General features: G+C 35.2%; 2 protein-coding genes across 2 annotated transcripts in view; one reads left to right on the top strand and one right to left on the bottom strand.

Moving 5' to 3' along the window:
- The window catches only part of slc4a10b (solute carrier family 4 member 10b), a gene marked incomplete at its 3' end in the record, with an annotated part of 71308 nt that extends 61386 nt beyond the window's left edge, over positions 1–9922 (top strand). The window contains exon 20 of the mRNA XM_079820725.1: positions 9781–9922. Within this exon, the coding sequence (XP_079676851.1) occupies positions 9781–9922 (142 nt within the window). The remainder of the gene's footprint in view (positions 1–9780) is intronic.
- Positions 9923–10795: 873 nt separating this feature from the next.
- On the bottom strand, positions 10796–13140 carry gcgb (glucagon b; the record flags this gene model as incomplete). Its single annotated transcript, XM_079821113.1, has 3 exons — positions 10796–10916; positions 12594–12749; positions 13043–13140. The coding sequence occupies 3 exons, from the start codon at positions 13138–13140 to the stop codon at positions 10796–10798; spliced, it is 375 nt and encodes a 124-aa protein (XP_079677239.1).
- Between the last annotated feature and the right edge of the window lie 3143 nt (positions 13141–16283).

Below are 16283 nucleotides of genomic sequence, written 5' to 3'. Positions count from 1 at the left end.
CAACAAGGCATTTTCGCCCACAGGACTGCCGCATACTGGATGTTTTTCCCTTTTCACACCATTCTTTGTAAACCCTAGAAATGGTTGTGTGTGAAAATCCCAGTAACTGAGCAGATTGTGAAATACTCAGACCGGCCCGTCTGGCACCAACAACCATGCCACGCTCAAAATTGCTTAAATCACCTTTCTTTCCCATTCTGACATTCAGTGTGGAGTTCAGGAGATTGTCTTGACCAGGACCACACCCCTAAATGCATTGAAGAAAACTGCCATGTGATTGGTTGATTAGATAATTGCATTAATGAGAAATTGAACAGGTGTTCCTAATAATCCTTTAGGTGAGTGTATGTTACCACAAATCTGCGTCAGGCTGAGTATCAGACCAAAATACAGTTGAGTGGAGCGTAAAGCACACTAACTGAGATTCTGGAACTTTTGGCACTAATTCAAGTGTACTTAGACTGTGAAGACTAAAAAGGGAATTTCCGTTTAGGACAACAGTAATGTTGATTGACCAACCTAAATAGGGTGAGTCTTACCTCTGTTTAAAGTAAAGTTATTCTAGCTAAGTGTACATGGGAAACCATGTCATGGCCATCCCAAAACTACTATTAGAGAAAGTATTGGTCGACTTATAGCTATAGTAGTGGCCGTGACCTCTGACTAGAGATAATGTTACTTTAATTTAACTGTACACAGATCTATGGGGACTAAATAAAATACTTTCAGAGAAAGCGGCACTCTAAACTATAGTCAATTACCTCTGTTTTAGTGACCGAAACTGACGAGTTTGCGATCGTGAGACCCGTGTCCGGCCGGCACGAGGACCTCAAAGCGACATAGATTCCTAATGAACGAGTAAAATATTGAGTAAAGATAAATAGAGTAATCAAACGTTTATTCAGATTTCTAAATTACTAAACATATTTGGAAAATCTTTTCATTAATGGAGTCAGATGAAATAACGAGGTAAATACATATAAAGAAATGTATTTAAATTAAAGGGATAGTTCACTCAAAAATGAAAATTAGCCCATAATTTACTCACCCTCAAGTCATCCTAGGTGTATATGACATTCTTCTTTCAGACGAATACAATCTGAGTTATATTGCAAAAGTCCAGGCTAATCCAAGCTTTATAATGGCAGTAATAGTTGCTCTGTTTTTGAAGTCCATAAAAAGTGCATCTGCCCATCATATAACTGCTCCACACGGCTCTGGGGTGTTAATAAAGGCCTTCTGAAGCGAATCGATGCGTTTGTGTAAGAAAAATATCCATATTTAAAACTTTATCAAGTAAACTTTCGACCGACCGCCTTCCATGTTCAATTTATAGAAAAAGTGTTGAAAGTTCCCCTGCCGATCGAAAGACTAACACAACCAGGTCCGCTCGACATGACGACACGTACACATCTTGAGTTTCACTTTCAACATTCAACACTTTTCCATGGAAGGCGGTCGGTGGAAAGTTTACTTGATAAAGTTTTAAATATGAATATTTTTCTTACACAAACGCATCGATTCGCTTCAGAAGGCCTTTATTAACACCCCAGAGCCGTGTGGAGCAGTTATTTGATGGACAGATGCACTTTTTATGGACTTCAAAAACAGAGCAACTATGAATCAAATTCTAATGCTTGGATTAGCCTGGACTTTTGTAATATACCTCCGATTTTATTAGTCTAAAAGAAGAATGTCATATACACCAAGGATGACTTGAGGGTGAGTAAATTATGGGTAATTTTCATTTTTGGGTGAACTATCCCTTTAATCTTGTTTTGTTGCGCAAAAGGAAAGACAGTTACACGCAGAGACACCTTCCCCCTGCCATTGGACGCTGAGAATTGGACCTGTGGGCGGGTTTACAGCAGCGTTCACACTTATTCAAATGAACCGCACTAACGGAGCAATCGCACCAGGGCTCGTTTTAATCCAACCAAACATGCCAAGTGTGAACACACCCTTAGTTTTCTGTGCATTCACTTTTAAAAAAAAGGAAACACGTGTGTGCAAACATGTTACATATTGGTTTTTTTAATCCATTTATTCTGCGTGATAATAATAATGTATTCTTTCTTTTCTCTTAGTCCCCTTTCCTAAGCATGTAGATGCTGAGTCCCCAAAGGTAAGTGTTCTCATAGCAACATCCCACGTCACTTTAGGATCTCATCCCGTCTTTCTTCGCATGGCAACAAGTATTTTGACCAAATTGGCGGCGTTGATTGTAATCCATCTGGAACACACATTTACCATTATGTGTCTCTCCAAGAATGTTTGAATTCACCCCAATTTTCCCACCCAGTTAGTCAGTCGAAAACAATAAATCATTCACATCTCTCGGTATGTGTCAGACAAAGATAGACAGCATGTGATCGTCTTTTGTTGTTGTTGTTGTTTTTTACTACTTGGACAAGAAAAAAGTCTAATCAGCCGTGAACATAAATGTGTGTCCGGTCTGCTTATTATTATCATTATTAATTATTATTAAGATCATCATGTGCAATGAATTCAGATGGAAATATTCTGCACATCAACTCCCTAAAAATCACCAGTTGTTTTCCCCTTTCGTTTTCTTCATAGGCAGTTGAACATTTTCTTCAATAAAACGTTCTGATGCATCAACAAAAACCAGCCAGCTCCAAGATAAATCAAAATATTGTAAACTTTGATTTGAAAACAACAACAACAAATGCATAAGACTTACATTTGTATGAGGAAATGAACTACATCCAACGATGCATTGCATGTGACTATCTAATTAGCAATGAGGGAACAATATAAAACCATTGACTTAATGAGTCTAAAATGCCACATATTTGAAGTGCATTGCACAATATAGAAAATATGTAAGCATCCTTCCCTCGGGTCATTTCGACCTGAAACTAATTTTTAATTTAAAAAATATATATTTTAGTTTAGTTGATTTGTGGCGTCTACAGGAAGACTCATAGCTAATGATTGAAAGGTTATTATAGCATAATTAAAAATCAGTTTTTCTATGGAAGAATATGGTACGTCTAGGAAGAATTGGATTTTCCAAACTGATAAACATTCAATTAATACAATCATCACACACCGAACAGTTGCTGTTTATGTTAATTTGGGGAAACTAATGATCCTTTTGATGTTATTTTGCAGCCTGTCTAATAAGAGAGTGCACAAGGAGCGTCGATGGAAAGAAGAGATATGGGAAAGTCTTATCTGATACACTGTGTACACACACACACACACACACACACACTTGCACGTACATACTCTCTCTCTCTCTCACACACACACACACACACACACAAACACACACACGTCTGGTTTACTATCTTTGTGGGGACTCTCCATAGATGTAATGTTTTTTATACTGTACCAACTGTATACTCTCTCCCCTTACACTAAACCTACCTATCACACAAAACTACAGGCATTTTTACATTTTCAAAAAACTAATTCTGTATGATTTATAAGCTTGTTTTCTCATGGGGATCTCAATTTAGGTCCTCACGGTGATACGCGTCCCCATGAGTCAGTGTGCATTCAGGTTGAAGTCCCCACCGGGATAGAACATGAACACACACTCACTCACACACATTCTTGTACATCTATCTTTGTGAGGACATTCATTGACACAATGCAATCTCTAGCTCTTTACCCTAACCCTGCCCATCACAACTAAGTGCCTAACCCGAACCCTTTCCCTAAACTTACTCTTAACTATAACCGTATCCCTAAAACCAAGTCTTGACCAAGCGGCAACCTCCCGCAGTTTCTCTTGAAGCCAATACAGAAGTGACTTAAACTGCAATTCATCGCCTGGCCACTAGAGACAGACTCCAGAAGGAGCAGAATCTCATTGAGCTCATGTTAAAATGCCCAACTTTACAGCAGAAAAAAACATGTTTACAGTCTGGGACAAACTGTGGTTTTGGGCTATACAGCTAATTTTGCCCTTCATTACAACTGTGAGGGGGGAGAATTTTTTATAACTCATTCGTTTACATTATTTAAAGCATTACGTTTCTGCATAATTAAGGGCGTGGTCACTTTGAGTGACAGGTGGATTGCTGTTTGTTTGCTGTCTGTTAGTCATCACGTCACCTCAGCTCCACCTACGTCCCGCCTTTTTGCCCATTTTCTGTTATCTGTCCGGAAATGATGCGCTGCCAAGATCAACCCTACTCAACGCTTCAAAACTGCCCTTCAGAACCCTATGAGTGACGTCACGGACACTACATCCATTTTTTTTACAGTCTATGGTCTTGACCCTCAAACAGGCCTTTAAAGAGAGCCATTCCTAGCCTTATTCCTAAACTATTCCGAACATTATACCTAAAACCAAGTCTTGACAGGCCTTTAAAGGGCTCTCAGAAAGTGAGGACCGCCAGAATGTCCTCATTTTACTCTCTTTGTCTTCATTCCTCTGGGCTAAAACTCAAACCGGTCCTCACAAAGATAGTTGAACACACACACACACACACACACACACACACACACACACACACACACACACACACACACACACACACACACACACACACACACACACACACACACACACACACACACTAGGAATAGTTCATAAAAAAGAAGAAAAAAAGACACATTTTCCTTTTTAGACGAACTATTCCTACATTGGTGAGTTGCATTAACAGCTACTATGTTAAGACCTAGAACTAGGGCTAATCAGTCTTACTTTCCTTATTAAAATTAGACCAATCTACGACTTAAAAAGTTATGACCAGTCCAATTTGTAAGACTAGTCTAAGCAACCGGCCACAGATATAAATAATGCGAAAATACCCCCGTACACAAACTCCAGCCCGAACCCAACTCCTGAATGAAAACCTCTCATTTGGTGTTATGCTAAAAACATTATTTGCTTCATGAACAACTTATCCATGAGTTTTTACAGATTTAACTAACGTCTTGGGACATTACCCAGCATTTTCGTCCTTAAAGTATGGGTAGTTTACATATAAAGCTCCTGGTCTCGTCTTGTGTTTCTGTATTTTTAAAGTGCATCACAATGCTAAGCTTGTTAGCTTCTAGGTATAAAGCCTGTACATACATAATAGTATTACCAGCAAATAAAGCGGAGACATTGATTGCTTGTGTGTGTAAGATGAGGAGTACGTGTGGCTGGATTTTAAACTTTTATTTTAAATGCTCTCTGATGTATTTTATATGTTTTGTATTTTTGAAAAAGTGTTCCTGCACGACTTTCACACCCCTAAAGGTGCAGTTTTAAACAAACGTGTAGACAATATCTACAGTAGGTGAGAAATTAGTTCATTTACAGGTTCACTGTAAGGCGATATATATCTAAACCAAGGATATTTTTCGGCTTTTTGACGATATATTTAGACGAATATTGACACCATTGTGTCCTCAAACAAGACACTTCACTTCTCCAGGCTCAATATTCCTGCAGTCACTGTACTTACAGTAAGATACTTGAATAAAAAGCATAAAAACGTAAGTTATTGATATACCTGCAAGTATCATAAAATTGCTGTATTTTGCTATCTTTGCATTTATGCAATTGATAATTAAATCTTAATCATAGAATATAAATTTTAGCGAATAATATTTTTTTTGCAATTATTTGTACTAAGAATGCTGCTTGTGTAAATATTATTTCCATCTGACTTGTCAAGAGTTCATACCTCTATTTTGAAAGGCTGTATGTCGATACCCACAATGCCAAAGTGTAGATGTGTTTTCATGCTAATAATGACGATGGAAAGACATGTGAAGTCATAACAGTAAACTGTCCCCTCGCAACGATTGTCTGTATTATCTCTTAAGCAATTGAATGCATTGATGCTGTACTGTAAATGCGTCTTCAGACACAGATTGCATTCCCTTTTCATAAGAAAAGCAATAGAGTTTTAGAAGTGCGGGTCCATCAAATAATGATTTGTTGCATGTTGAGTTGCGCACACAATGACCTATTTCCATTTAAAAACCTGTAACTTCTGCCATTTATATTCCTATAGAATCATGCACTGTAATATTATAACCATACATTGATTCTTATGTTTTGCTCTTATATTTGTTTTTTATGGATTATACACTCTAAAAAAAATGTTGGGTCGCTTTAACCCAGCGTTTGGGTTAAAGGAACACTCCACTTTTTTAAAATTAGCCTATTTTCAAAAAAAGTGCCGCGTTCCTTTAAATGTTTGCCCAACCTGCTGGGTAGTTTTATTTAACTCAACTATTGTTCAAAAATTACTGTATTGCTTGCTTAAAATGAACCCAGAGCATGCTGTAAATTAACATTTATTGATATGTTTAATGTTAAATGAACAGTACACTCTAAAAAATGCTGGGTTAAAAATAACCCAAGTTGGGTTGAAAATGGACTAACCCAGCAGTTGGGTTGTTTTAACCCAGCAATTAGGTTGTTTTAAGTAAACATTTAACCCAACCGCTGGGTTAAAACAACCCAATCGCTGGGTTAAAACAACCCAAGTGCTGGGTTAGTCTATTTTCAACCCAACTTTGGTTATTTTTATCCAAGTATTTTTTTATAGAGTTTATTAATAAGTTTAATGAAAAATAATTAAACAATTCACATTAAATTGCTTATCAATAAATGTTCACCTTTTGATTATTATTGTTGCCTCTAGTAATTATGTCTGATTTTTCATTTCAATTGTACATTTTGGGTTCATTTTAAGCCAGCCATATAGTAATTTTTAAACAATAATTGGGGTAGATAAAACTGCCCAGCAAACGTTTAACCCAACCGCTGGGTTAAAACAACCCAATTGCTGGGTTTGTCCATTTTGGGTCTTTTTTAACCCAGCATTTTTTCGAGTGTAGCTTCACACTCTTGGTTTGATTTTATCATGCTAATATTTTCACAGTTTATTCTGACTAAAGCTCAAGTCCTATTATATTAATGGAGTAACACGTCTAGTTCTTTTGACTGTGTTGATGTTTGTGTAAATTATCTGGAAAATCACTATATCCTCTGTGTGTCTGCGTGGCGTGACTTTGGGATCTTTTAACTGTGCGCTTTAATTGTTTTTAGGGGGATATGGCATAAGTATCCTTCATTTGCACTTGTATTTCATGAACTGAGAACTGGATGTAATTCGATTTTTCTGAAGTTTTTGTTCCTGCTATTTCTTCTACAGTGAAATAAACAGCTCTGCCATATGGATGTGTCCCTGCATGAAGTATATCTCATACCATGTTTCCGTTATTTACAGGGAGAAGAAAAATGCATAACAGTAGAGTCAAAATCATATATCAGTCTGACATAATCTATCGCTTTTTCTCCACTTCTCACATGAGACGGCTGGAAATGACATAGTGTTACTATTCTCAAACACTGAGATGAATCTTTAATAAAGTCAAATACACAGACATTTCCTCTCTCTTTCACTCTCTAAAAGTGTCTTAAACATACCATGCCAATAAATTACTGATTTTGCTCATTTATTCAGAAAATAAAAGTTTACATTTTTACTTTAAAGATATTAGACATGCAGTATCAGAAGGCATTACATCTGTGAAAAAAAATCAACATACATTTGTATATAATTAAAACAGAACATGATTGCTGATGTTACATTCACACACAGCAGCTGAATAAATGAATGTAGGCCTATATAAAAAATGATATATCTTATATTTATATATATATATATATATATATATATATATATATATATATATATATATATATATATATATATATATATATATATATATATATATATATATATGTACATCGATATATATGTAACCGTTGCAATATGTAAAAGACTCTAACTATAAAACTATAATGATATAGTGAATGTAGCTTATGTTCAAATGTTCTGTAACAGGATCAGGCCGCCCATTTACCTAATCAGAAAGGCTCACTGCCTGTCAATCATTTAGCACCTCGTGTTTGCTGGCATGTGTATTTGGAGGCGGGGCTTGCAGAGGGCGTTCCCCATTGGCTAAATGAGCCGGAAGTTAGCACCACCTGTTACCTGTTACCTTGCTCGTTACTGAAGGAGTTTTGTTTGTGGAGTGAGAAGACAATTTAATCGTTCCTGTACACTTTAAATCACGAAGGTGAGTTGCAACTTGTTGTTATGGTTTCACAAAGACAATATATTATTATTGGACAAAATGTGTTTGGCTTACATTAAATTCCATAACATACAAATTAAGGTAACACTTTACAATAAGTTTCATTAGTTAAATACATTAGTTAACATGAGCTAATAATGAACTGCACTTATAAAGCATTTATTTATCATTGTTAATGTTAATTTCAACATTCACTAATGCATTATTAAAATATTGTTAACATTAGTTAATGCAACATGAACAAACCATGAACAGCTGTATTTTTATGAGCCAACGTTAACAAAGATTAACTAATGCTGAACAGAGCTGTTGTTCATGGTTAGTTCATGTTAACTAATGCATTAACTAATGTTAACTTATGCAACCTTATTGTAAAGTGTTACCAAAACTAAATTTCTGAATGTCCCATAGACCTGCCAAGCTACATTCACTACTGAACAGCAAATGCATACATATATACAAGCTCTTTAACGTGCTTTAAAGGGTTAGTTCACCTGATTTACTCACCCTCATGTCATTCCAAACCTTCTGAACACAAATAAAGATCTTTTTGATGAATCTGAGAGATTTCTCTCCCTCCATTTGACTGAGATCATGAAACGTATCCTTAAGAACTGAGCGGTTTAGTCCAAATATTCTGAAGAAACACGATGGCTTTATATGATGAACAGATTGAATTTAGGATTTTATTCACATATAAACATTGATCAACTCACACATCAGTTGTGGTAAACGGAAGCTCAAGCATGTTCACTTGACTTGTGAGAACCAATGAGGTTCATTCTCGTGTTACGCAGCACTTTTTTAGCTTCTGTTTCTGTTCGCTGATCAATGTTTATAAGTGAATAAAAGCCTAAATGCAATCTGTTCATCATATATAAAACGATTTGAGTCTCTTCAGAAAATTTGAAACTAAACCGATCAATTCACATGGATTAGTTTGGCAATCTCTTTATGAACTTTTTGAAGCGTTAAAGTGGTAGTTGCGTAGCTGTCTGTGGAGAGACTGAAATCTTTCAGATTTCATCAGAAATATCTTCATTTGTGTTCCGAAAATGAACGAAAGTCTTACGGGTTTGAAACGACATGAGAGCGAATAAATGATGAGAGAATTTTCATTTCTGAGTGAACTATCCCTTTAAGGTAATATCAGGGGTAAAATTATAAATAAATATATCTATTTTATTTCTCTCTCTCTCTCTCTCTCTCTCTCACACACACACACATACTCACAGATATTGGGTTTTCATGTTTTATGGGGACATTCAATAGACATGATTTTTATATACTGTACAAACTGTATATTATATCCCCTAATCCTTCCATCATAGTAAACTTTCAGATTTTTTTACATTTTCATAAAACATCACTTTTTGATTTATAAGCTGTTTTTCCACATGGAGACTAAAGAAGTGTCCCCACAAGGTCAAGGATTTCGGATATTGCCATCTTTGTGGGGACATTTTGGACCCACCCCACACACACACACACACACACACACACACGCATAAGTATTATAAAAGTAGTTCGCCGTACATCAGTCCTATGTAGCTTGAGGAGTTTTTAAACTGGCAGGCAAGATTTTGTCATGACGAACAACCAGCGTTACGTGTATTGAGTATATTTAGGTTCTTCTCTTTTAAAAGGGGTGATTGTGTTGGCTTGATATTTAATGTTTTTTTTGGTGAACAGATGGTTTGTAGCATCAGCTGACAGCTCAGAGAGAGACCTGCTCCCAGGACGGACTGCATCTCTGGCACCAGTGCCGTTTCTCTCCTCGCTGAAGGACCGGAGACGTGCGGCCCCAGGATGCCCGACAGTGCTGGATAATTGACACATTTCCACAAGGCTTTGGTGACTCCCATCTTCTGTCAGTGTCATGTTAGATACGCTAAGGTAAGCAGAAGTGACACATCGGGCCAGTTTAGAGCGCTGAGGTAAGTTCTCCTCTGGGATTGTGGAGGAAGATCATTGGAAAAGGTAGTTCAAGCTTCACAGAGAACGCCGAATTCTGTTTGTTATACTGACAGAATGATTGAAGCCGTTTGACATGTGGCTATTCTGTTTGATTGCAGTTGTTTTCCCACATGGATTGTGTTTGATTTGCAGCATTTGCTTGCATGTCATCTTGACAAATAGCGTTTTAACTGCTTGTGACGTCTGATTGTTGTATGTTTTCTCAAAGGGACAGTGAGGTATACGTGTCTATGATTCTTTTCGTATGCTGCCTTTTAAGTGAACTAAAGGTTATCCTTTTAGACTCTCTCCAGACTCAGTTTTTACATTGGACATCAAGTGCCAATCCAATACAGGCGCAAAATAATTTATCATTAAAACTAAAGTAAACGTCCTAAACTATATGTAAGATTATTACCATGACATAGATTGAACAGAAAATTGACCATTTTGGTTATTAAATATCTTGATATTTTAAATGTCTTAAATTTTCAAGTATTAAATAATACCAGAAAGCCAACAACTGAATACACAATGCTTGTTCAATCCATTTTAACCACTTTTATCCTCAACTGAGCCTGGGTTTTTTTACGTCGTCTAGGTTGTATTTTCGCTCAAAAACCAACAGACCATGTGCTTCATTTGAAGAAAGATTTATTTGCATGATTGGATGAAACTGACAGCACTTGTCATTTATAAAACAGAGTATCGTAGAATATCAGAGTTATGCAGGGTAGTGTTTATTTCGTCCTCACTGGCGTTGCCCTCTCCCCGTTTTCAGCCAGGACACAAACTCTTTTGCCGCCTGGTCCTGCAGGTAGGAGCTGACATCACTGGTGTATGTGCCGTCTGCGTGGCGTCTCGTGGGAACTCTGGGGGAGAAAGGATGATTAGTTGGAAAGACTGATATTCTTTGTGTCCAATAAAAAAAAAAAAGATATACAGCTGTCAAATCTAACATAAAACTGTTATTTATATATATATATATATATATATAATATATATAACATCAATGGAATCAGCTTTTTTATTCAGCTTTCAGATGATAAATGTAATCTTATGACTGGTTTTGTGGTCCAGGGTCACATATACATATACATATACATATACATATACATATACATATACATATACGTATATGTGTGTGTATATATTTGTATATGTGACCCTGGACCACAAAACCAGTCATAAGATTACATTTATCATCTGAAAGCTGAATAAAAAAAGCTGATTCCATTGATGTTTGGTTTGTTAGGATAGGACAATATTTGGCTGAGATACAACTTTTTAAAAATCTGGAATCTGAGGGTGCAAAAAATTCTAAACATTTCTTCTAAACGAGAAAATTGCCTATAAAGTTGTCCAAATGAAGTCCGTAGCAATTCACATTACTACTAATAATACACTGGGTTAAAAACAACCCAAGTTGGGTTGAAAATGGACTAACCCAGCAATTGGGTTGTTTTAACCCAGCGGTTGGGTTAAATGTTTGCTTAAAACAACCCAATTGCTGGGTTAGTCCATTTTCAACCCAACTTGGATTGTTTTTAACCCAGCAGTTTTTAGAGTGTACCTTTTTTTTAAATGTATTTACAGTAGTAAATTTACAAAATATCTTCATGGAACGTGATCTTTACTTAATATCCTAATGATTTTTAGCATAAAAGAAAAATGAATAATTTTGACCCATACTAAATTATTGCCACAAATATACCCTTGCGACTTATGACTGGTTTTGTGCTCCAGGGTCATGTGTGTGTACACACTACTATATTTATTTACACACACACACATATATATTGTAAAAACACAAACGTTTATGTTCGATGCAATTATTCGTGATTAAATGATTTGATAGCACTAAACAATACCCATTTATACTTCCGTTCGAAAAGTATAACAGTATAGACATTTATAATGTTACAAAATATTTCTATTTCCAGTAAATGCTGTTCTTTTGAACTTTCTATCCATCAAAGAATCATGATTGTTTTTTTTTGCGGTTTCCATAAAAATATTAAGCAGCACAACTGTTTTCAACATTAATAACGATAATCATAAATGTATCTTGAGCATCAAATCATCATATCAGAATGATTTCTGAAGGATTATGTGACACTGAAGACTGGAGTAATGATGATAAATTCAGCTTTGATCACAGGAATAAATTACATTTTTACAATATATTCAAATAAAAAGTTATTTTAAATTGGAATAATATTTCTCAATTTTACTGTATTTTTAATCAAATAAATGCAGCCTTGATACTTCAAAAACATAACTTTTGAATGAGTGTTAATTTACTTTTATTTAAATGAACACCATTTGGTAATTTTATTTTCAATACAAAGCATTGTTAACCATTCTAATGCTGCATTCATGTCATATGGGAATTCATTGAATCCCCAATGAGTGAAAAACACATTTTTCTATTTTCATAATTACATTCATGTCCAACTTCTCATGCTCGACGATTGAAATGTCACGTTAAACAAAATGATAATACTTAAAGTTGTTGTTAAATATTTAGCAAGAGCGTCTGAACTCACCCGCTCCTTTTGGAGTTCATTAACCACTGAACGAAGTCTTGTGCTCTCCTGGTCTCCAGGTATTTACTGTAATCGTTTGAGAACGTGCCTTCTGAATGTCTCTTCATGTTGTTTACTTCTCTTGGGTCGTTAAATAGTGCGTCCTCGGACATAAAGCTGAAAGTCAATGTCAAATACGTCATTCTCCAAAAAGAGCACGCCTGGGTCACATTTCACCCCAAATCAAAAAGAAATAATGCATTCACAAATGTTTTGCACTATTTATATGACATTTCACATAAAATGTTTGTTGAATATTTATCTGGGATGTAATAGCCTGTGGAGCTATACAATTGCACATTTCACAGCATAATTAGAAATAGTTTATGGCATTTAGTTGTCATTTTTGAGGTTAATTGTGCCCCAGGTTGTGTTTGATTGTAAAGGGAACCATCAAAAATTGCTCTCACCTGGCGTTTTCTTCCGTGTCTTGTATGGGAATCTGCAGGCTGCTCTGGATCAAGATGAGAAGTAAAAGTCCAATGAAGGCGTAGATCCGTACCATCATCTTACCTGAGGATGCAGAGCGAACAGACACTCAGTAAAGCGTTCATGCATTCTACCTGTAAAGAGACCGAATGGTCTCGGGCTCACCTTGATTTTTGTTGGGTCGTCACGGAGAAATATACTCAACGATTTTGATGTTGTCTCGCTGATTTCACCTTCTTGGCTCCCAGTGCGATTTCACAGTCCCAGCCTGATGTTCGGAGTCTTATATAGTGATGCCCAGGTGGCATGATCCACACACACACGCACACGCGCTCTTATTAGTTTCAATCCATTAATCTCAATGCATCAGTGTATTTGCACTGTGAACCTGTTTAAAAAGAGAGCTTGGGAAATGGTCAAACAAGCCAAAAAGTCACTTAAGGGAAAAACCAAACATGATTTTGTCCTGTTTTGGAGAAGTGCAAATAATTGCACAAGTAGGCTTCTTTCAGGATGAGACGCATCCAGTCAGATTTCCAGGAAGTGATGTTTGTGCTCTGCAAAGATTTATCTTTTTTGTGAGAAATCAATTGAAATATCCTTTCACAATACAGGGAATTTTACACCATATTTTTATATTTAGGAAAATACAGTGGCTCCAAATATTTGGAGATGTAAGTCACACTTAAAAAGGTCTGAATGGCATTGCATTTGATAACAAAATATGAAATAAAATGCTGCAGGATAGTTTTTGTGTCTATATACCTTTTAGGTTTTGTCTATCATGATCTTTAACTGTGTAGAACATCAATTCTGTTCTATTTGTTTTTTTTTGCATATTTAAATTTCTTTATGCTATGCATTGATAATAGAAATGTTTATCATAAACTAAAGTTTTTCACTGAATGTCCTTTTTAAATACTTCCTAAATTCTTTGGATATTAAGTGTTAGTTACCGTAATGTCTCACCGAGATCAATGCAATTACATCTAACTCTATTTTATTTAAAAAATAAATAAATAATAATTTAAATATTAAAATGAATAAATAAATAAATATATATCTATTTATTTATTTACTTTTACTTTTTTCTTTTGTTTATTTAAAAAATAAAATGGAGTTAGATGTATCAATATTAAAATAAAATAAAATTTATTACATAGGTTTAAAAAAATATTTATAAAATAAATACAATTTAAAAATAAAATTTAAATATTTTTAAAATATAAAAAAACTAAAATGAATAATTTAAAAATATTATTTTTTTATTTTATTTTTTTACTTTAAAAAAATAAAAATAATTGTATTTCTTTTTTACAGTTCATTCCTCTGAGGATTCTAAATAAAACTAACAGCAACATTATGCTTTGGTCTGTTTATTGCACCACCGATTATGCCTTCAAAGTAGTTACGCACACACACAGTGGTTTAGGTCCAAAAAGCTGGAAAAAATAAATAAATGTAAATATTGATTTGAGGAGACGGTGAAGAGAGAGAGAATTAGCATTATGTTGAAAACGGGTTTCTTAGTGGAGCGCTGCCTCAGACAATGTTCATTATGCAGAAATATATTAATATTTGACTGCTAAATGATGCAATTAATCAGCATCAATCATTCCAGAGATCCATGTAATATCATATATGATCAGATAATGACCACTAAACTGATTTCCAACATAGATGTGCTGTGTAAAACTCATAGTATGAAATTGTCGCATAATTAAATAAATGAAACTCAAATGTTTTGTCTTTATTTATTCGTCGAGTATAGCTCTGTAAAAAGTGTCACCGAAGGTCCTGGTTTTGCTCTCATGATTGGCTGATTGCACATTATTTCATAATGTCTCTTGTCTTAATGTATGTGTGCTCTATCTCTATCTCTATCTCTATCTCTATCTCTCATTAGTAATCTCAAATTCAGAAAATGTTTGAAGACATTATCTGTGCTCTCGGGCAACATCCATATGGCATACATTTCAATAGTTCAACCAGCAGGTGGCACTGTTCACATACCATGATATGTATGAATACACAAAGTCTAATGTTTGAAATGAAACTCAAGGATTGTCAAAACAATGAAATGAAACAAGAGATAGAATTATGCAGTGAGTTTCATGAGAAACAAATTCAGTCCAAACTTTGGTAGTGTATAATAATTTATAATACTCAATGTAGCATGTTGGTTGAATGTAAATTCACTCAAAGTTGTCATAACTCAAAATAATTGACGCAAACTGTTGTTTTTTTTGTTGTTGTTGAGCCAACATTATTTTTTAGAGTGTGTAAAAATTATTCTGAACTGTTATGAATGATATAACAATGATTTGATATACCATTTTACTTTATGCAATATGCGTGAAAATAGGGCCATAAATGCCATTCCCATCCTTTGCAATGCATCTCTAATTTGAATAGTAATGTGTTCTTGGGGCAACATGTAATGCAAGATTATGTGTAAGAGTTGGGAGTAATAATTGGGAATAATTTTAAATAAGAATATCTCATATTTCATAGGAATATTGGTATATAATTTCTTTCCCTATTCACTTCTTGTCTCCCTAAATGCCTGATAAACATGCTTTGAATCCTGGTGCCATGTTGATTTATGACACCATTTGAAAATTAGTCTGATTTAAATGATAATTACAAAATATGATCATATTTCGATAAGAGTGCTATATTTGATCATTCAGTACATTTACATGGACAACAATAGTCCGATATTAACCTGATTAAGACAATGCTCTGATAAAGAAACTACCATGTAAACAGTGATTTCTAATGATCTTAATCTGGCTGAAGTCGAAGTAAACACAAATCTAATTAAGACGTGGAGTATTTCTATTTTAGTTGCATTATCGAAGTGCATTTTAGACATTTTTCATCATTGTCATGCTTAAACACGGCCACTGTTCTCGTAGCTTTTAAGTTTTTAGAGAACTCCATGGATTCAAAATACTTGTTCAGTGCATTTTAGACATGTACACACCTTAATCACACCATTAATGTCGTGTAGGAGTTTTTGCGACAGGACGCATACGCACACGGCTGTGGTCAACCATTTGACGACACCAGTTCTTACTTTGTACTGTCATCCAGTAGCTCCGAGTTCGTCGCGGTGGCAGAGGAGGCCCATTGCTGGAGAATTTGTACCTGCCGTCGTCTATTTGCACGTAGAGCATGACAAATAATGAACTGCACTTGAAGCTTTCGCAAAATTTT

This window comes from Gobio gobio (genome assembly GCF_949357685.1).
Source record: "Gobio gobio genome assembly, chromosome: 7".
Taxonomy (NCBI): domain Eukaryota; kingdom Metazoa; phylum Chordata; class Actinopteri; order Cypriniformes; family Gobionidae; genus Gobio; species Gobio gobio.
Note: the sequence above shows the minus strand (reverse complement) of the source record. Positions and strands in the feature narration are given on the sequence as shown.